Below are 23,378 nucleotides of genomic sequence, written 5' to 3' on the forward strand. Positions count from 1 at the left end.
GGAGTTCAACTCTCTCTTGAGTCCCAGTGGTCGGAGCACTCTCTGCAGGCAAGCTCTCCTCTGCAGGGAAGGTGCACAGAGGTCTGGAACTCAGCTTTGCCTCCTGGCTGAAGATGAAGTCCCGAAGGGACCCTGTCCAAGAAGCTCTGTTGCTTCTGCAGCAGGCCCTCGAGCTCTCCTGCACTGACTGGTCTCTGAGAGACCCGGATACAAGATGGTGCTCTCACCTGTGACCCTGGGACGCAGGTGAGAGCACCCCAGGACACAATAATCAAAGAAAATGCAAAATGCAAAAAGATCCTAACTCAAAACATCCAGGAAATCCAGGACACAATGAGAACACCAAACCTAAGGATAACAGGTATAGATGAGAATGAAGATTTTCAACTTAAAGGGCGAGTAAATATCTTCAACAAAATTATAGAAGAAAACTTCCCTAACCTAAAGAAAGAGATGCCATGAACATACAAGAAGCCTACAGAACTCCAAATAGGCTGGAACAGAAAAGAAATTCCTCCCAACACATAATAATCAGAACAACAAATGCACTAAATAAAGATAGACTATTAAAAGCAGTAAGTGAAAAAGGTCAAGTAACATATAAAGGTAGACAGACCTATTAGAATTACACCAGACTTCTCACCAGAGACTATGAAAACCAGAAGATCCTGGACAGAGGTTATACAGATCCTAAGAGAACACAAATGCCAGTCCAGGCTACTATACCCAGAAAAACTCTCAATTACCATAGATGGAGAAACCAAAGTGTTCCATAACAAAACCAAATTCACACAATATCTTTCCTCGAATCTAGCCCTTCAAAGGATAATAAAGGGAAAACTCGAACACCAGGAGGGAAATTACACCCTAGAAAAAACAAGAAAGTAATCCTTCAACAAACCTAAAAGAAGATAGCTGCAAGAACAGAATCCCAACTCTAACAACAAAAATAACAGGAAGCAACAATTACTTTTCCTTAATATCTCTTAATATCAATGGACTTAATTCCAAAAAGACATAGACTAACAGACTGGCTACATAAACAGGACCCAACATTTTGCAGCATACAGGAAACCCACCTCAGGAACAAAGACAGACACTACCTCACAGTAAAAGGCTGGAAAACAATTTTCCAAGCAAATGGTCTGAAGAAACAAGCTGGAGTATCCATTCTAATATCGAATAAAATCGACTTCCAACCCAAAGTTACCAAAAAAGACAAGGAGGGGCACTTCATACTCATCAAAGGTAAAATCTTCCAAGATGAACTCTCAATTCTATCTATGCTCCAAATGCAAGGGCATCCACATTCATTAAAGAAACTATAGTAAAGCTCAAAGCACACATTGCATCTCACACAATAATAGTGGGAGACTTCAACACACCACTTTCATCAATGAACATATCCTGGAAACAGAAACTAAACAGAGAAATTCTTAGGCAAATGGATGGATCTGGAGGATATCATCCTGAGTGAGGTAACCCAATCACAAAAGAACACACATGATATGTACTCACTGATAAGTGGATATTAGCCCAGAAACTTAGAATACTCAAGATACAATTTGCAAAACACATGAAACTCAAGAAGAAGGAAGACCAAAGTGTGGATACTTCTTTCCTTCTTAGAATGGGAAACAAAATACCCATGGAAGGAGTTACAGAGACAAAGTTCGGAGCTGAGACAGAAGGAAAGACCATCCAGTACTCCCCCACCCCCACCCCCCAGAGCTTGTGTCTCTAGTTGCATATGTAGCAGAGGATGGCCATCAATGGGAGGAGAGGCCCTTGGTCTTGCAAAGATTATATGCTCTAGTATAGGGAAATGCCAGGGCCAGGAAGCAGAAGTTGTGGGTTAGGGAGCAGAGCTGGGAGAGGGTATAGGGGACTTTCAGAGAGGAAATGAGGAAAGCAGATAGCATTTGAAATGTAAATGAAGAAAATATCTAATAAAAAATCACCAATTGTTAATAATAGCTAAAAAAAAAGATGAAGGGAAGTCTAAAACAGGAGTAGTAAAATGAATTTCAATGCTGTATCACCTCTGGTTGATTGATATTAGTTATTCGTGGCTTGGTGTTCAAGAACATCAGTTTGTGTCTAAGCTCATTTGGAAAGAGTAGTATCTGTTATGTGCATAGGGTAGGTAATGGCAGAACACAGCCAATAATGTATTAGAGCTTATCACTGGAATAATGAGATTCTTTGGGGGGGGGTCATTGTCTCAGCCAAACAGGAAAGGATACTTCTATTGTTAACTTATTTTTGTTCCCTACAAATTGCAGTTTATTCAAATTATCACAGTGTTTTATCCCTATGAGTCTATGGGAATATGAGAAAATGCTTTTCTTCTTCTTCTTTTGATTGCCATGGATTCTACTGGCCAATTTGAAAGACTACACAGGGTTCTTAAATTGCTGATTTTTGAATGATAGTAAAATCAGTTATAATGATTGACACTGACAACTACATGGTCATTAAAATTAACTGCTGCTTTGGAAAAAAAAAGAAATAGGAAGAGTTACACCAAATCCAGATCTTTTGAGGTGAGAAGATCCACCTTAAATCTGGGCAATACCTTCTGGCCTATGTATAAACATGGAAGAAGGAAGCTCTTGATTTTTGCCTATTTGCTCTCACTCTTTCTACTAAGTGTATTTCTTTACATTAGAGCCTATTTCTTTGGTATTCCAGTGTATGCTGAAGACCAGCTGAGACATCCAGCCTCCTGGACTGAACAACTACTGAATTCTTGATTTTCCATTGGTAGACAGCCATTGTTGAACTAGCTAGACCACAAGTTTATAGCCATTTTAATATTTCCCATATATTCATTCCATTAGTTCTGTTTCTGTAGAGAACCCTGACTATACAGTAATGAAGGTCAAGAGTAGGCTTTAGAGATAATTAGGAGGCTGGGGGGCAATGGTAGATTCCACAGACTTTTGGGGGGTTGAGGTGTGACTGAATAATCAAAGTTGAGGAATAAATAGTTTAATAACCATTGTCACCTGAGAGGCAGAGAGACTGGACTTGGGGTTTAGGAATGATAAGATGTAGGTCCTGTGGCAAAGAAGAATGAATTAAATGAAGAGAGACTATAGACATTTCCATCTCTTCATCCCTGACATTCTTTAACTCAATGGTAGCTCTTCACTTCCTCTACCATTGGAGGAGGCCTTTGTCACCTTCATTAGAACTATGTTGATAGAGGGAAGATACAGACACTAAACTGCATGTACTGGAAAGTACTGTTAAAGAAGCCATATTCCAGTGCTAGAGACAGGCCATAAGTCAGGGGCAGAAATGAGAAGGGTAGTCAGTTCAGAAGGATGAACTATTTTCAGTAGACATGGAAACAAGTGTAAGAACTTTTGACTCATGCTGGGATAGTCATGTCATGTAGGGTTTTCTGTTAGTGACAGACTACACATATGATGGTGAGCCCAAAGAGCCTTTTAAAGACCTTTCTTATACATTTTTAAATTTAAAGCCCAAGAAAAATTTCAATCTCCTTATCTTATTTTGGTCTATCTTGATATTGTAAGCAGGATATGAGACCACTAAAGAGAGTTGAATTCTCTCATTTATTTATTCAATCAATAAGCCATGATTTCTCTGTACTAGATCTTTGGATGTATCCCTTACACAGTAGACAGCCTTGAACCACTTGCAAGAGATAGAGAGTGGCTTTGTGGGATATGCAACTGCACTGTAGTGGGACCTGATCTGAAACCTGTAATTTAATAGTATTGCTGGTGTTTATAGTAAAATGTCAAGGTTCTTTGTGGATGGGTGGTGATAGGAACAGGAGGGATCAGGCAGGGTGTGGGAGTTGGAGACAGAGGGAAAGAGTATTGGGAAAGAAAACTGGAATTGGGGGACAGTTGTGGGAGTGATTTAGAAATATAGTGCAGTGGAATCTCCATGGAATCCATGAGAGTGACTCTAGAGAAGCCTCCTAATAATGGGGGATCTGAAGTAATGGGAGAACTGACCATCTTCTATAGTTAGGCAAGGCTCTGAGCAGTGGGACTTGGACATAAACCCAGCCACCAAACCTTTGACCTACAATCTGTCCTGTCTGCAAGACATGCTGGGGCAATGGTGGCACAGGACTTGTGGGAATGGCCAGTCCATGACTAGTCCAACTTATGGCCTATGCTACAAGAGGTAGCTCATACCTGGCACTCTCTGGATGGCCAGGAACCAGAGGCAACACAGCCCAGAGATCCAGGATAGAACCAAACATTACTGGTGGGGGACAATGAAAATGATATTCTACTATACTTATAGATTGGTGGTAGCCCAATTGTCATCATAGAGGCATCATACAGCAACTGATGGGAGCAGATGCAGAGACCCACAGTGAATACTGCAGAATAGAGGAAAGATTGTAGGAGCCAGAGGGTTTGAGGACACCACGAGAACATGGGCCAAAGAATCAATTAAGCAGGGCTCATAGGGGCTCACAGAAATCAAAGTGACAAAAAGACCATGTGTGGTCTGAGCTAGGTCCTCTGCATATACCTTATGGTTGTGCAGCTTAGTGTTGGGTTCCCATGTCCAATCGTGATGTAAGTGCCCAGTCTTTTTGTATCTTGTTAGGCCATGTTTGATAGATACCCCTGAGAGGCTTGCTATTTTCTCTCTCTTCTTTCTTTTTTTTTTTTTTTTTGATAGGGTGGGGGGGTCAGAGAAAGAGTTCATAGGGGGAAGAGGTAAGTTTTGGAAGGGACTGAGAGGAGTGGAGGGAGGGGAAACTGCAGTCTGAATGTATGAGAGAAGAATAAAAATTCAAAAAAGTCAAGGCTCCCCATCTGCTCAGGCTGCCTCTTGAGGTATAGGCACTCTGCACGCTGAGGAGATATTTATTCCCTTCAGTGAGAAACTCAGTTAGCAATCCTATGTCCACAGATGAATGAATGGTTTCTGCCGCTGCTTTTCTAGCCAGCTATGATATTAGAATAGACTTTTCTCTGTACAACAATTTTTTTGAGACAAAGTCTTTTTTTTTTTTTGGTTTTTCGAGACAGGGTTTCTCTGTGTAGCCCTGGCTGTCCTGGAACTCACTTTGTAGACCAGGCTGGCCTCGAACTCAGAAATCTGCCTGCCTCTGCCTCCCGAGTGCTGGGATTAAAGGCGTGCGCCACCACGCCCGGCTCGAGACAAAGTCTTAATGTGTAATTCTGTCTGGCATAAAACACACTGTATAGACCAAGCTAGCCTTGAACTCACAGAGATCCATCTGGTTCTACCTACTGAGCGCTTGGATTAAAGCTGTGTGCCATTATTCCCAGCAAGATTTTTAATTTTGTCATCTTTTTCTTGTTCTCACTCAATATTCATATTCCTGGTGTTCTAGTGAATTGAATTTCTTTTAAAAATATTTATGAACAAAGACAACAACAATAGACATGCTGATGTGGACAGAGGAAATCCGTGGGCTTCAACCCTATACCAAGAACTACAGCCAATTAAGGAATGCTTAGAATGGGAGAAACATTCTGTAGAAGAGCACACCAATACCAAGTGGTCAGCTGTGAAAATATACATATAAGTAATGGTATATAGACTGAGCAGATTGTACTTATGTGTCTAACATATAAATATATTTATACATAAGCATAAGTACATATTTTTGAAAAACAACAAAGAGGGCTATATGAGAAGGTTTGTTTAGGATAGGGGAAGAAAGGGAAGGGAGAAATGATGTAATTATAATCTCAAAAATAAAAGAAAATATTTGTATGTGTGTGTGTGAATATATGTGTGTGTGTGTATATTTGCACATGCCTGGAGTAGTGTCCTTCTCCTCTTCCTCCTTTTTTCTTCTCCTTTTTTCTTTCTCCTTACTCCTTCCCTTTTTCTTCTTTCGGTTTGTCTCCTCTCCACCTCCTATAGCTGAGGACCAAACACAAGGCTTTTCACATGCTAGACAAGTGTTCTACCATGGAATAAGTCTCCAACCACTGCTTGAACTTTTTTTCAAAAAGATGTTGGTTCCGTTTGGTTTCTTCTCTAGTATGGCAGACAAACAGACATGGTCTTGTATCTCTGTTCACTATAGTCCTAGGACATTGTGGTTAATCATAAAAAAATTTTCCTTTGCTTGATTTTAGAGACACAAGGAGGGGCCTGGAATTTATTGTCTTTTAAATTCCTCTACTCAGGATGAGTCATGGACTCTTCCTGTCACATATGTACAAAGAGACATGTAGTAGTAGTGGCAACTGCAAATTAGATACTTTGCAGATATTATCCCATTTGTCCCTTCTGGGCATGATTTACCAAATGAGAAACCAAGGCCATAGAAGTTGGCTAACTTACCTCAGGCCCCATACTTCTGAATGGCTAAGGCAGGACTTGCCCAAGTAGGTGTTCTGGCAATCTTGATTTCTCTATTATCCTTGTGACTTTCCTGCTGCATCTTACATATAAGAGTTATGTTGAGGACAGATCAGCCAACATCCTCACATGGACATATTCCCCAAGGACACACATCAAGTGGTTTGTGCAATTTTTGCAAAGAGTCCAGTCATGAGACAGGTGACATCTGAGGATAGCACCCTAGAGATAGAACAGTCCTCCCTGCCCTAATGGACAACAAGGGCTGATCTAGAGAGCTTCCAGGGGAGTATTCCTACTGAAAGTGTGAGGACACCATTTATATCCCTTCCTCCTTCTGAAAATGTGGGTTACAAGACACAGAAATTCCACTACCTTTTTTTTTTTGAGACAGTGTTTCTCTGTATAGCTCTGGCTGTCCTAGAACTTACTCTGTAGACCAGGCTAGCTTCAAACTCACAGGAGATCCTTCTTCTGCCTCCTAAGTGCTAGAATTAAAGGTGTATACAACTACTGTCCAGTCATTCCATACTACCTTTGAGGAAAAATAATATTGTATTTCCTATGTCTGGGAACCCTCCTCTCTTCTCATAAAGGAAGTTTCAGAAAAGCATACCATGTCTTAGTGCTAGATACACATTGACAAGTGTACATCCCTGTGAAGGCTACTGTAACCTTAGGGGTCTTCATTATCAAGGACATTTGAGGGCTGGAGAGATGGCTCAGCAATAAAGAGCACTAACTGCTCTTCCAGAGGTCCTGAGTTCAATTCCCAGCAACCACATGATGGCTCACAACCACCTGTAATGAGGATCCAATGCCCTTTTCTGGTGTGTCTGAAGAGAGTACAATGTCACATACATGAAGTAAATAAATAAATCTTTACTACAGGGCAAGAGTGATAAAAAATGGATGATATTAGTACAGAGACAGACATGTTAATCAATGAAATAGAATTGAAGACCAATAAATAAAATTACACACCTATGGACACTTGGTCTTTGACAAAGAAGCCAAAAATATACAATGGAAAAAAAAAGAAAGCATCTTCAACAAATGGCACTGTTCTAACTGGATTTTGATATGTAGGAAAATGAAAATAGACCCATTTTTGTCACCTTGCACAAAGCTCAAGTCCAAGTGGAGCAGGGACCTTAACATAAAACAAGATACACTGAATCTAATAGAAGAGAAAGTGGGAAAGAACCTTGAACTCATTGGCACAGGGGGAAATTTTCTCAACAGAACTCCAAAGATGCACACTCAAAGATCAAGAATTGGTAAATGGGACCTCATGAAACTAGAAAACTTCTGTAAGGCAAAAGACATAGCCAATAAGACAAATCAGCAACCTACAGATTGGGAAAAAATCTTCACTAACCCCACATCCAATAGAGGGCTAATATCCAAAATATATAAAGAACTCAAGAAGCTAACCTCCAAAAAATCATACATCCCAATAAAAAATCGGGTATAGAACTAAATGGAGAATTCACAGCAGAGGAATCTTCTTTAGGCTGAGAAGCACCTAAAGAAATGTTCAAAGTCCTTAGTGATCAGAGAAATGCAAATCAAAATGACCCTGAGATTCTACCTTACACCAACCAGAATGGCTAAGATCAAAACCTTAGGCGACAGCAGATGCTGGCAAGGATGTGGGGAAAGGGGAACACTCCTCCATTGCTTCTGGGATTGCAAACTGGTACAACAACTCTGGAAATCAATCTGGAGGTTCCTCAGAAAATTGGAAATAGATCTACCTGAAGACCCAGTGTCTTAGTCAGGGTTTCTATTCCTGCACAAACATCATGACCAAGAAGCAAGTTGGGGAGGAAAGGGTTTATTCCCCTTACACTTCCATACTGCTGTTCATCACCAAGGAAGTCAGGACTGGAACTCAAGCAGGTCAGGAAGCAGGAGCTGATGCAGAGGCCATGGAGGGATGTTCCTTACTGGCTTGTCTCACCTGGCTTGCTCAGCCTGCTCTCTTATAGAACCCAAGACTACCAGCCCAGAGATGGTCCCACCCACAAGGGGCCTTTCCCCCTTGACCACTAATTGAGAAAATGTCTTACAGTTGGATCTCATGGAGGCATTTCCTCAACTGAAGCTCCTTTCTCTGTGATAACTCCAGCTGTGTCAAGTTGACACAAAACTATCCAGTACACCCAGCAATACCATTCTTGGGAATATACCCAAAAGATGCCCCACCATGCCACAGGGGCACATGTTCCACTATGTTCATAGCAGCCTTATTTGTGATAGCCAGAAGCTGGAAACAATCCAGATGTCCCACATCAGAAGAATGGATACAGAAAATGTGGTTCATTTACACAGTAGAGCACTACTCAGCTATTAAGAACGCGGACATCTTGATTTTTTGCAGGCAAATGGGTGGAACTAGAAAATATCATCATCCTGAGTGAGGTAATTCATACCCAAAAGGACATGCATGGTATGTACTCACTAATAAGTGGATACTAGCCCCCCCCCAAAAAAAAGGTACAGAATACCCAAGATGCAGTCCATAGAACTCAAAAAGCTCAACAAACTGAAGTGCCCTAGTGAGGATGCCTCAGTCCCACTTGGGAGGGGGAAGAAAGCAACCACAAGGGGGAGAGAGGGAAGGACCTGGGAGGGAAAGGAGATAGGGGAAAGAGGGGAACATCATCTGGTATTGGATTGGGGGAAAGGACTGAAACCCTGAGGGCCAGCAGAAAGAATGGAAACAGGCAACCTCAGGAGGTAGGAGGTTAGAGGAACCGTCCAGAATGTACCAGAGACCTGGGAGGTGAGAGACTCTCAGGATTCAAAGGGAGGAACCTTAGATGAAATGTCCTGCATTGGAGAGAGGGAACTTACAGAGCCCACCTCAAGCAGAAAGGCAGGACATCAAGTGAGGGGTGGGGTTGTCATCCCACAGTCAAAACTCTGACCTATAATTGTTCCTGTCTGAAAGAACTGCAGGGATGGAAATGGAGAGGAGCCTGAGGAAAAAAATGTCCAGCAATAGGCCCAAAGTGGGATCCAGCTCAAGGAGAGGCCCCAAGACCTGACACTATTACTGAGGCTATGCAGTGCTCACAAAAAGGGACGTATGATGACTGGCCTCTAAAAGACCCAACAAGCAGCTGAGTCAGATGCACATATTTGCACCCAACCAGTGAATAGAAGCAGCTGACCCTGTGGTTGAATTAGGGGAAAGCTGGAATAACTTGGGAGGAGATCAACTCTGTAGGAGGACCAGCAGTCTCAATTAACCTGGACCCCAAGATCTCTCAGACACTGGACCACCAACCAGGCAGCATACACCAGCTAATATGAGGCCAGCACATATACAGCAGAGGACTTCCAGGTCTGGATTTAGTCAGAGAAGATGCCCCTAACCCTCAAGTGACTGGAGGCCCCATGGAGTTTAGAGGTCTGGAGTTTGGTGGAGGATGGAAGATGGTGACATCCTCATGGAGACAGGGGGGAGTGGAGGAGGTATGGTATATGAAACAGTCAGAGGATGGGCCAGGAGGGGAATAAAACAAACAAACGATGTTTAAAAGTAAGGACATATGAATTACATTATTTAAAAAATAGAATAAAGTAAAACAGAAATCCTGAGACTGGCTGAGATTCTAAAACTCAGTAGAAATAGCGGGAGAATTTCCAAAGCCTTTTAAGTTTCTACTACCAATTCCACAAAGATTCCACAGTATTTTTCCATTTGGACTTTGTCTGTGCTTGAGTACTTTCTAGTTTGCAATATCTGGGTAACTTTTCTAATGCTCAACCCATACCTCCCCTTCAGAAGACTTCAAATCTCTCTACCTGCAAAGGAAGGCTGTACAGCTTGTGGCTTGTTCTCTGTCTGCCCTGCTCTCTTAAAAGTAGTGCACCTGCCTTTGTTATGTTTCTGTGGCGTTAGGGATTGAACACAGAGTGTCACACATTTGTCAGCACTTTATTACTGAACCATATCCCCAGACCCCCAAGTAAGAATTTTATTATTCTGTAATAGAGTTATAAATAAGATCCAAGGGACAGGGATAATTTCATACAGTTTCTCCAAGAAATATGTAGTATAGGGAGATTGCTCAGTTGGTAAGACAGTTTGCTGTTAAAGCAAGAGGACCTGAGTTCAATTTTCCTATACTCATATAAAAGCCCAATATGACTACTTGTGCCTATAACCCCAGCATCGAGGGTGGGGTGAGAGGTGTGATGGGAGGTGAAGACAAGTGTATTCCAAGAGTCTGAATCAATGTACTACATACACATGCACATATTGTACACACATACAATACATACACACAGACAGATGTATAGCATCAAGTAATTTATTAGGTGTACATTTAAAAGAAAGATGGTGTAACATACCATAGATTATTATTGTCTACCATAGAACTATTACTATACATTTAAAAGACTTTAGTTTTGTTGGTAAATGTTGACTTTTTCATACAGTGCACATGTGCACATACCTCAAATGCCTTTTAAACTATTATCTTCCTGTTCCTATATTCTTGTGTGTGTGTGTATGTGTGTATGTGTGAGTAGATGTAGGTATTTGTATGTATGTGTACATGTGGATACCAAAGGTCAAAATTGTTTTCTTCAATTGTGCTCCATCTAAGTTTTTTGATGCAGAGTCTCTCCTTGAATATGGACCTGACTGTTTGGGCTGGACTGGCTAGCAAACCCCTCAGTATCTTTTGGTCTTCACTCCACTACACATTCTCCTAAGCTAAGACTGCAACATCTAGCTTTTGAGTGAGGTTATCAGGTAACCTACACTAACCTTGATCTAACTATGTCAAAGCTATCCATGAATTCCTGATCCTCTTGTCTCTACCTCCCAAGTGTTGGGATTTCAGGTATACACAACCAAGCCTGGCTTTTTATGTGGATTCTGAGGACCCAAACTTAAGTCCTCATGTCTGAAAAGAAGGCACTCTACTGACTGAACAAGTTTACTGGCCCCATTAATGAGTTATTATTTGTTTTATGTCCATATACATAAAACACTTCTGACTTTTAGAAAGTAAAGGGAGTCCATTTCTTTAAACATTTTTATATGTTCACTGATATCATTGGAATCTATGGACTTCCATAATAGCAAATTCTGTATACTGAATTGGGTCAACTTTCTCACTGACTGTTTCTTAACTGTGACCCTCGCTGTTATAATTTCTACATGATAAATATATAATTGTTTAAAATATTTTCTAGAATTGTCTCTAAGTATTTGAGTGAAACACCATTTGAAGAATACCAAGAAAGTACCTACTTTAATCGATTTTTACAATGGAAATGGCTAGAAAGGTAGGTTTTAATTTAATAGTAACTGAAAGTAATAACTTTTCACAATGCATACTATTTGATGTTAACTTTTCTACCCATTACAATACTACTTGAAATCTTGGTTGTACATATTATTTTACATAGAAATTTTTCATAGGTAGAATATTATATAATTGCTTCTGATTCAGTAGACTTCATTCTTTCTCTTTAAAATGCTAGTTCATGCTCATGGTACATGGTTAGAAAATAAAACATTTGGCTTTACAGTAATACAATGCAGTGGTTGAAACTTCACAGTCTAAGCCTCTGTTCAAATTCTTGCTAGCTATGTGGCATTAGGGAAGTGACTTAACCACTGTGAGCTATAGCTCCTTTTTCCGTACAGATATACTTATACCCCTGTCTTAGTTAGGGTTTCTATTGCTGCCAAGAGATAGATATGACCATGGCAGCTCTTATAAAGGAAGACATTTAATTGGGGTTGGCTTACAGTTCAGAGATTTAGTCCATTATTGTCATGGTGGTGCATGAGCAGACATGGTGCCAGAGAGGTAGCTGACAGTTCTACATACATATGGGCAGGCAACAGGAAGACAGAATGACTCTGAGCCTGCCTTGGGCTTCTGAAAACCCAAAGCCCGTTTCCAATGGGACATTTTCTCCATTAAGACGGCACCTCCTTCAGCAAAGCCACACCCCTCAGTAATGCTACTCCTATGAGCCTCTGGGGGCCATTTTTATTCAGATATCCACAAAACTCTATACTGCTTGACTCTTGCTGGGAGATGCATGTACAATGCTTAATCCAGGGATTGGTGCACAAAAGAAGTGCCATAAAAGCATCAGTTGCTATCAGTACAATTGTGATTACTATTTCTAAAATGATTATTGACTATTGTAAATTACCACTAATAATTGACATCTGACTCCTCACCCCCATTTTTGAGATGAACTTTCATCATATAGTCTGGTTGGTCTCTAACTTGCTGTGTAGACCAGGCTGACCTTAAACAGATCTGCTTGCCTCTGCATCCTGAGTACTGGGATTAAAGGTGTGTGCCATCCTGCCCCCCACCACACACATTTCTTTTTGAGAGGTGACATTTTGAGGTACTTTATATAAAGAAAAGTGTGCTATATTTATATAGTTTTCTTCGGCAACCTTTTGACAGGTTGGAAAATATGCCAAAGATTTTTCCTTGAAAAAGAAGGTTGTTCCATGATCTGTAAACATATATATTTCCTAGAATGGGCTGCTTGCATACTTATCTTAAATTATGCAGGATAAGTGAGCTGTTCTGTATTTGTGTCAGTGTCTTTAATAAATTTTAAATGTACTTATTTCTTGAATGAAGAGTTGAGAGCCATGATGTCTGAACATAGACACCTTCATCTCAGGCACTCTGTTTTAGGCAATATGGGCCAACAGATAGAGTTAACACCAGCTTTAGGTAGGCTTTTCTATTTTGTAATACAAGTGCAATATGACATCTGAAACTTTTTTTTTAATTGGTTAGGCGTCCAATAACAAAGAACACATTCAGACAATATAGAGTTCTAGGAAAAGGCGGATTTGGAGAGGTGAGTAACCTATGCCAGTTACGGCAGTAATTCTTTTAGAGAGATAGCTGGCCATCCATGCTCAGGAGTCCAGGTAATGTATCAACTTTGCCAATACACTTATCTCCTTATTGTGCATTTTGAGAATAGTTTCAGGCAACTTGAAATGAAGATGGATCTTTGAACAAAATATACTTGGCTTTTAGCTTTAGAACAACAACATAACAAACTTCTTATTTTGTTACTTCACCTTCTACTTTCCAGTCTGACAGAAGCTATCTTTTCATTGTTGATATTCAAGCTAGGCAGTTTGTCCAGACTGAAAAATTTGTGAAATTTCTGTTAATCAGGACTACCTCTAAAGTTTATGTTGCATAGAGTACTACTTATATTTAAAGAGGTGAAGTCTCACCGGCTTATCCAAATTAGGTTCTGGATTCTAGAACTTCTAGTGCCTCAGCAAGCTGGGACCACAAATAAACACATGCCATTGAATCTAACCAGACGACATTGTCAAATATGCTCATTTAACTTTGCTGTGTTTTGACATTGTCGTCGTTTGCATTCTAGTGCTGTGATAAAACACTCTGACCAAAAGAACCTCATGGAGGAAAGGATTTGTTTGTCTTATACTTTGAAGTCTCCATCTATCATCAAAGAAGGCCACAGCATGAATTCAAGCAGGAGTTTGAAGCAGCACCATGATGAATGCTGCTTATTGGCTTTCTTCCTCTGGGTCATGCTAAACCAGCTTTCTTATATAACCCAGGCCCACAGGGTGGCTGGACTCTCTTCTATACTTAACAACCAAGAAAATAGCTCACAGACATGCCCCAGGGCAATCTGATAGAGGCTATTTCTCAATTGAAATTTCCTATTCTAAGCTCTAGGTTGTGTCAAATTGATGATTTTGGAGGGGAAACTAGAAAAGGAGCTAACATTTGAAATGTAAATAAAGAAAATATCTAATAAAAAAAAGAAATAACATATCAAAGACAAACTCCAAAAAAAGGGGAAAGAAAAAGAAACTAATCAGTATAGGTAGAGATGTACCTTATCCCTGCACCAAAAGGTGTTCATGGCCTCTCGTGATGGTGTATGCCTGTAATTGGGAAGCTGAGTTATGAAGATAGCAAGTTCTAGACTAGCCTAGATTACATAGTGAGTCCCTGTCTGAGAAAAAAATGTGTTTGGATCTAGGGATATAGAACATAGTATCGGGCTTATCTCGCATATGCATGGCCTGAGTATGATCCCCAACACCTTTAAAGGAGTATTTTAAAATGTACGAATTTAGAAAATCCTAGGGAAGTATCACACAGATTTGAGGGGTATGTTTTAAATACAATGGTTGTCCTGGATACAGGTCATCTGTAGCAGCTAGACAGAGAATAGCACACAGTTCTGTTGTGATCATTTAAAGAGATTTTAGTTGTCCCATTATCTGTAGTGATCATATTCAATCTATGGATTTCCAAGTCCACATGAGACAGGCATGCTATTAGGGACTTACACTTTTTAAAAACAGAGTCAGTTTACACTGCCCAGATGTGAATTAAATCATACATTCTCTTGAATTCTAATTTTAAATAAAAGCAGAATCTACCAGCATTGCTTCAAAATTGGGAAACCAGCTTCAGAGTTACTGTGCTCAGGTGAGCTCTGTTAGCCATTTACATACTGAGGTGAAGGAAGTGGGTCAGAACTGTCATGACTTCTTGTTGGAGGTGCACCCCTTACATAGCTGGAGACTTGTACAACTTATAGACTAGTATTTGGCCAATTCATCCAACACTGTTTTAAGCCCTTCATGAGGATGGTCTGTAAGCAACCTCTGTGGAATGTGTTCTAGACTATATACTTTCCTCTCTTCAGCTCATGCTTGTTGTTCTTGATCTCCATATACAAAGCTTTAGATTTTGTCAAGGAACAGAGGAAAAGTTTTCGGGAGCTGGGACTCATGTTTAAAAGAAATGAAATTCTAATTATAATCACATACATGATTTAAGATTGATTCAGTAGGATCATATGAGCATTTTAATCATTGTGAAAGATGATATAGATTATTTTTGTATATGTTTACTTGGGTTTTCAAACAAAAGATTAGATGGATGAGTTATCTGTGGTAGCTCTTTGCAGGCTTTTTGTGGGTATTTTAGGCTCTAAGACAAGCCTGGAGAACTGAGTGTGGTCTGTTTCTACTCTGAGTGTCAGTCAGAGGGAGCCTGTAGAGGTTTGTTCTTGCTGTCTATTGTAATGCTAAGTGTGAGCCCCCAAAACCTAGAGTCTGCATGCAGATATGTGACCCTGCCCCCCAAGTTATTTCTGATTGGTAATAAAGATACCAACAGCCAATAGCTGGGCAAAGGAGACATAGGTGGAGTTTAGGTTTCCCAGGCTTGGGGTCAGAGGAGAATCATGAAGGGGAGAAGGTTAAAGAGTACCACAGACCACCCCAGTTGGGTATGGGGGTCCCTGGAATGAGGGTCCTTGAAGCTAGGTGGGTAAGGATTCGGCAGTGACAAACAGAAACAAACACAGAGGCAGTTTGAATCAGAGTGTATTCTGCAGCTCTCAAGCAGGGGGTTTTATACATTAAAAAACCAAATATTACATTTCTTAGAAACTATATCCAGTGAAACAATCACAGATACCAACAGAAATCATTTGGCACAGTAAAGCACAAAAATCATCCAAGTATTACAACTCTGAAACTATGTATTCAGTGAATCACAAACAGAACAGGTAACATCATTATTAATATAAGTCATCAAAATATAACAATTCTAAAAGGATGTATTCAGTGGGGGCTGTCATCCAAGGCTAGTGGGATATTTCCAGGTGCAGGTTAATAAATCTTTAATGGTCAGTGCTCTTAACTGCTTAACTAACTTTCCAGCCCCATGGTCAATTATTATTTAACATCTAGTGCCTGATTTTTTATAAATCTTCAATGTATAAATTTAAACTATTTTAATTCTTTCTAGTTAAGGCTTTCTTTACCATATACCAAAATCTACTCCTGATGATACACGTGTAGCCTTATGAAATTTTATTGTTGGGAAGTTTTTATCATAATAGTTTTGTAAATGATTTAGAAAGTAAAACGTTGGTTTCCCTGGGGATAAGATCATGTTAGTGACCCCATCTCTAGGGATGGTTTCTTACCCATTATTCTCGCTTAAGATCTTGGTCTAGGCTACCAGGAACATGGAAATAAGAAAAGGAATAAGAGAAAACAAAACAGATAGATTGCCATGAGAACTATGGCTCAATATTTTTTCTCTGTCGAAGAGTTCCACAACCGGTTCCAGGAGGACTCCCTGTTTAAGGTCAATCGCCTCAGTTTGTAGAACTTGTCACACAGATCCTACTGGAGGTGGTGTGGCAAAAGAGGAAGGAGAAACTGCCATGGGTTAGGTGAGCCATAAAAATGTGGCCCCAAGGGCTGGCCAATTGGATTTAAGAGCAGCCCAGTTGAAACATAATAAGTAACAATAAATAATTTGGAGTTACCCATAGGAAAGTAGATTCTAATAGCTTAGAAGATAGATATTGACCCAGCTCTTGTGCTGATTAAGGTTTATTGTAAATATAAAGGTTGTGTGTGTCTTTTATCTGGGAACTAAATGGTCTAAAGTGGAGTAGAAACCCCAGGTCTGGATTGAATAATTTATACAACAGGAGCCTTCCTGAGTAAGTGCAGGGTTAGTTATAGCTCCCTGTCGGCCTCAGCTCCTAGCATTAACACCTCCCTGTCCCAGTGAGCTTGGAAGGGAGATGTGATTTACTGATTTTGCAAACAGTAGTTCTCTTGCTTGTTCTTTAAGTGCTATCAAGTACAGCGTCCTAAGGAAAGCGTGGTGAAAAACATTTGGGTGGATGACTGGTGCCTAATGCAGCACAGTGCTGTGAGAAGATCATGGACTTCACAGCTGTGCAAGCCTAAGATCAAGTCCTGCTTGCCATTGCCAGTTGTGTGATCTTGGGTTGCCATCTTGACCTCATCTTTGGCAGGAGAGTGATGGGCCCTGCTTTAGCTTCATAAGTACATGGAGCTATTATACTCAGCCTTGAACTTTTTAGGAAAAAACAAAACAAAACAAAACAAAACAAAACAAAACAAAACAAAACACACCCAGAGTCATTCAAATTTTATAGTCTAAAAATTTGCTTTTATAAGAATCTAAAGACATATCAGGACATACTTAAATAGACTCAGCATTATCACAAAGAAAAACAAGTTCCCTTTGCATCTTGATAAAACACATTCACTTCATTCCCAGTAGCTACTAGTGACAAGAAACTGGGCGTCTGAGGAAGATCCTGCTGGAAACTTCTAGTTATCAATGCCCAGATGGCCTTGGCTTATCACATGCGGTATCTAGCCTTTACCAGAGAAGATTATCATAGAGAAAAAAAAGTTTTATTCATATACCCTAAAAATGTCAGTTATATATAAATCTTTTCCTTCCTTTAAACTAGGTTTGTGCCTGTCAAGTACGAGCTACAGGAAAAATGTATGCCTGCAAAAAACTAGAAAAAAAAAGAATAAAGAAGAGGAAAGGTGAAGCCATGGCTCTGAATGAAAAAAGAATCTTAGAAAAATTGCATAGTAGATTTGTAGTAAGTATCTTATTTTAGTCACAATATGTTACTTTTCTTACTGCTGTGATAAAATGTGTATCTAAAGCAACTAAAGTAGGAAGGGTTTATATTAGCTCACCGTTTGAGAAGGGATACAGACTATTATGTCAGACACGACATGACAAGTGTAACATGGTAGGTCACTTTACATCTGCAGTCAGGAGACAGAAATACGACTTTTTATGTCAGCGTGTTTTCTCCTTTTACTCAATATGAGACAACAGGCTGTGGGGTGTCACCTCTGCTGTTCAGTGTAGGTCTTCCCTGCTCAGTTAAATCTTTCTGGAAGCACCCTCCCAGACATAGGTTTGTCTCCTAGGTGATTCTAAATCCTGTCAAGATGACAGTGAACCTTAACCATCACAGTCTTTCCATGTATATTGTTTGAGTCATAGCATTTTGGCCTGTAGTTCTGTTATAAACTCTGACTCAAGTAATGGATTTAGGGGTTATTTTTCTTTTTTTTGTTTTTTTTTTTTTTGTTTTTCGAGACAGGGTTTCTCTGTGTAGCCCTGGCTGTCCTGGAACTCACTCTGTAGACCAGGCTGGCCTCGAACTCAGAAATCCGCCTGCCTCTGCCTCCCAAGTGCTGGGATTAAAGGCGTGTGTCACCACCGCCTGGCAGGGGTTATTTTTCTTCATTGAGTTCTTGTGGAGTTTTGCTGTCCCCTGTTGGAAATTATTTCACTTTGTAATGATGTCCTTTTTATTTAGTCTTGGTAGGATATGGCAGTTGATTTGTGAGTTGTCAGCAGTTTTATGCTGTCTGCCATACCATGCTGTCAAGTTTTCTTCACACCTTGATGATTCCTGATGAGTGCTTTTTCTTCCCCTTGTGATAGCCAAGCTCATTATCAGCTGCCTCCTGTTGAACAGCTCTGGCCCATCAGCATGATCACTTTGCACTTAAAGATTCTTTTTGTAGTGGGCTTCCTCTCCTCTTTGGTCTCAAGTCACTTTTCCATCCTTTGATTTTCTTTCTTTCTTTCTTTCTTTCTTTCTTTCTTTCTTTCTTTCTTTCTTTCTTTCTTTCTTTCTTCCTTCCTTCCTTCCTTCCTTCCTTCCTTCCTTCCTTCCTTCCTTCCTTTCTTTCTTTCTTTCTTTCTTTCTTTCCTTCTTTCTTTCTCTCTCTCTCTCTCTTTCTTCCTTTCTTTCTTTCTTTCTCTCTTTCTCTCTCTCTCTCTCTCTCTCTCTCTCTCTCTCTCTCTCTCTCTCTCTCTCTCTCTCTCTTTCTTTCTTTCTTTCTTTCTTTCTGCTCCTGAAGTGTTTGCCACTGGACTCTCAACTACCATTCTTCATTTGAAAGATTTTTCAAAATTGCAGGTAAGAACTGAAGATGTAGTGGACTGGTGTGACTCAGAGGACTGATCCCAGGTTGTAGGCTGTGTGTGTAGCCTTCCGACTCCTACTTAAGTATTCATTGGAGCATCTGTTGAAGTATGAAGACTGGTTAAGACAGAGGATGAATAATGGTTATACAACGATTTTTAGTGTTAAAATTTATTTCCTTGAAGTCATTTATTTCTTGGTATCAAGGTTAGCTGCTTTGTAGAGACAGATGTTCTAAACCAGCACCTCTTCATAGCCAGCATCTGTATTTAGTAGCCTAAGTCTGTGTGTTTGCTATGACAGTTTCACATGGAGTGAAGTGACACTCATCTTAGAGCTGTTTAAACACGTATTGTCTTGAAGCATAGAAACCTCAAATTTAGCTTTATGAGAGGGGTATAAGTAGTTATGGCTTATAACACAACATAGTTTTGTTTCTGTATTTTTTGGCTTCTTTCAAAGAACCTGGACTTATTTCATTTTATCTGCTATTCTGGTTTTTTTTTTTTCCTGTTCATAATGAATCATTGGCAGGGTCTGACCTACCCTTAAGTCCTAGTCCTTCCCTCTGCCTCCTCATCTATGCAACAGCACCCTCTCCAGAGTTTCTATTTCTGTCTGCACTTGCCCATTGCAGTCTGTTCTCCATGAAATCATAATCTGTGGGGTTAGATTGTCTACATTTTCCTGCTCAGGCTTTTATCTGATCATCTTTACACTGAGAATGAAATCGGCGTGTGTTCCAGCCTCTCAGGCACTGAGCCACTAGGCTCCTGCATCCTCCACCACCCTGTTTCCTAAGATGTCCCATCAGGCCTGGGAGCTGGATGTGCCCTCTATCTGGAATATGGCCACCTTCTGCTCATCCTTGAATATCCTCTTCTACTCCTGCATTAGTCACTCCGTGTATCAGAGTGATGTTTACAGAATAGAAAGTCAGAACTGTTGGTGTCTTGTTCTCTACTGGGTCCTGGTACCTAGATAAAGGCTGGCATGATAAATGGTTCTCAAGATTATTTTTAATATGCATTAAATGTATATGGGATTGATACTCATTTACAGAAGGGGAGAGAGTAAGGGTTTCTTAAAGCATGAATGAGAAATTCCATGCAGTTTAACTCTTGTCCAACTTATGTCAGCTGGTGATGAAAGTGTACAGCAGGGGTGTTGTGGATGCTTCATCCCACTCTCCTCATTCTCAACCCTCTGCAGAGAAACACTTTGAATTGTCAAACAAGACAATAGAAAGGTGAGCAAATCTTATCAGGGTTTGGGGATGTAGCTCTGTGATAGAATACCCACCTGACAGATAGAAAGCACTAAGTCCAGCTAATAGGAAGAGGAGAAAGAGGTGGAGAAGCAAGATTATTTTTGGCCAGGTGCACCTGTAATCCCAACTACTCAGAAAATTGAAGCAGGAGAATTACTTGATCCCAGGAGCTCAGATCCAGCCTGGGAAAAACGCATTTCTTCAAAAGCAAAGCAAAACCAAAAACATAAAGATATTTCACAAAAAAGACTACAACTGACTAATGAATATATGAAAAAGTATGAGGAGTGTTCATTGCAAATAACAAGGATGACAGTTCAAGGCTAGCCTTAGCTATATAGTCAGTTGGAAACCAACTTAGGTCACATATTGAGACCCAGTCTTCTAAAACCAAGGATTGGGGATATGGCTCAGCATCATAAAAGTAAAAGAACAACAACAAAACTCCTCAATAGAAACCATTATACCTTAACCATCCTGGCTCAAACCAAAAGAATCAATACCACCAAATGTTAGAGGAGCGTGGAACAGCAAGATCTTGCCAGCACTACTGCATGCAGGTGCTCTAGAAGTTCTTAGTGTCATACAGTCAGACCATAGTGTGGAGAAATCAATATCCAACTACTCAATTTCCATGCAGAACTGCACAAGATCTTTGCTAAGTAAAGATCCAAAGGCATATGATGTATGTGTGAAATTCTCTGAAGCACATAGTGTTTTGGTGTTTTATTTATAAACCTAACAGATAATTTGGATTGTTGATAGCAAACAGAGTAAGTCAGTAGTGAACAAGTAGTTTTGTTTTGTTTTTTTAATGATGCTGTTGTTTTTAGGTTAGTTTAGCCTACTCTTATGAAACCAAGGATGCTTTGTGTTTGGTGCTAACCATAATGAATGGAGGGGATTTGAAGTACCACATTTACAACCTGGGTGATCCTGGCTTTGAGGAGCCGAGAGCTGTGTTCTATGCTGCAGAGTTGTGCTGTGGCTTGGAAGATTTACAGAGGGAAAGAATTGTATACAGGTAAGAATGGTGCGACCTGTGTTAAAGCCTGTTCACCTAAGTCCTGGCTTCCACTGGGAGTTTCCTCCAGCTCATACTTGCTGTCATGGGATGGGAAAGGAACCACAGGGATGCTTGGGTGGCATTCTGAGGGGATTGTCCCTTTAACTGTAGGACATAGCCAGTCAGAAATATACCTTGGTTTCCTTCTTAGTTTATCTTTTCTCTTCTAAGAAATTATCTTTTTGAAGGGGAACTTTTCCCCTTAAGTCAATCAAATAGACAGTGTGAGCATGAGAAAGCCTGTATTCAGAATTCTGATCTACTTGATAGCTCTGAAAAACATTCATAACGTTCCAAGAAAACGACAGAATCAAGTGTACTGTCTTCTTTTTAATTTGGAATTCATTAAGAAAATCAATTTAAGTCAGTGATAGCACATGCCTTTAATCCCAGCACTTTGAGATTCAGAGACAGGCAGATCTCTGTGAGTTCTTGGCCAGCCTGGTCTACAGAGTGAGTTCCAGGACAGCCAGGCTCACATAGAGACATCCCATCTCAAAAAAAGTAAATAATAAAATAAAATTAAACTTTTGGCTAGAGTTAGCTTAAACAATCAGTATATTAAAATTAGAAAATAATTCATCTCTCCTAGGTACTAGGATTTTAATATAATGAATCTCATTTTGATCAATTTCCCTGGGCACTTTTGTTTTCTCTTTCAGATATTCACCTGCCAGCCAATCGCTAATGAGAATTTCTTTCCTTTAAAACAAATATTTGTTTGTGTGTGAATGCATTTGTACATGTGTGCATGTTGCCAGAAGCACATGCATGAAGGTAAAGGACAGGTTTGGGTGTCAGTTCCCTCCTCTCAGCTTATGTGAGATAGGGTTTCTTGTTTGCTGCAGTGTACATCAGGGAAACTGGCTTGTGGGCTTTTGGGCATCTCTTGTCTCTGCCTCTCATCTCACCATAGGAACACTGGGATTATAGATGCACACTATATCACCATGGGTTTGGGTGTTCAATTCAAACACAGGACCTCATGCACAGCAAATGTGTTTAACCACTGAGCCATCTCCCTAGCCTTCTAAAGAGAATTCCTAACCTTGTGCCCTTTAAAAATAAATTTCAAAGTGGCTTGTGTATTTCTTCTTCCCCATTCAGCTGTCCATTACTTCACACTGTTTTTCATGGTGAACAGCTTAGTCCATGTCTTTCTCTTGTTAGACAACTAACAGAAGCTTGAGTTGGTCTCCATTACTGCTGTGCTGCCCCAGTGCATTTCCAGAAGGTGAAACAAGGCATGTGTGAATGCAGATCTGACCCCACTGTGTCTTCCTCTGGTATAGGACCTTTATTCGCCAGTTCAGACCCTTTATGAGAACAGCTTCTTACTAACTTCTCCAGCCTTGTTTCCTGATAACCCAGATCGATTCCTTCAGCCCTTGTTATACAAGTACATTTGTGGTTTTCAAAACATTTAAGAAGTCTTTATAACTCCAGTCTTGGCAGTGTCCTCCTCTGTGGATGCTTTCTTCACTGCAACTCCTCTTCATGTTGATATGAGGACCTCTGCTCATCTTTCCTGAGTTATTCCACAAATGCTTCTTTCTCTTAGTCACTCTTTTAATGCTGTGAAGAGACATAATGACCACGGCAACTAATAAAAGCACCCAGTTAGAGGCCTGCTTAGATTTTCAGAGGCTAAGTCCATTATTATCATGTAGGTTGGCACTGGAATGGTAGCTGAGAACCTCATTCTGTACTGTAGGCCGAGAGGCAGAGAGAGTCTAGGCCTGGCATGGGCTTTTGAAATCTCACAGCCCACCACCAGTGACACACTTCCTCCAACAAGACCATACCTCCCAATTCTTCCATCAAATAGTTCCACTCCCTGGTGACTAAGCATCCAAATACATAAGC

General features: G+C 40.3%; 1 protein-coding gene across 2 annotated transcripts in view; it reads left to right on the forward strand.

The window, feature by feature from the left end:
• Grk4 (G protein-coupled receptor kinase 4) overlaps positions 1-23,378 on the forward strand; it is a 111,326-nt gene that overhangs the window by 49,016 nt on the left and 38,932 nt on the right. For both annotated transcript variants that reach the window (XR_002377918.3, XM_021162143.3), the window contains exons 6-9: positions 11,569-11,661; positions 13,158-13,221; positions 17,686-17,826; positions 21,280-21,470. Coding sequence is in view for 1 of the 2 variants with exons in the window: in XM_021162143.3 (XP_021017802.1) it covers positions 11,569-11,661; positions 13,158-13,221; positions 17,686-17,826; positions 21,280-21,470 (489 nt within the window). In the remaining variant the exon portion in view is untranslated. The remainder of the gene's footprint in view (positions 1-11,568; positions 11,662-13,157; positions 13,222-17,685; positions 17,827-21,279; positions 21,471-23,378) is intronic.

The sequence above is a fragment of the Mus caroli genome, unplaced genomic scaffold, assembly GCF_978045245.1.
Source record: "Mus caroli unplaced genomic scaffold, Mus_caroli_1 scaffold_4, whole genome shotgun sequence".
NCBI classification, from domain to species: domain Eukaryota; kingdom Metazoa; phylum Chordata; class Mammalia; order Rodentia; family Muridae; genus Mus; species Mus caroli.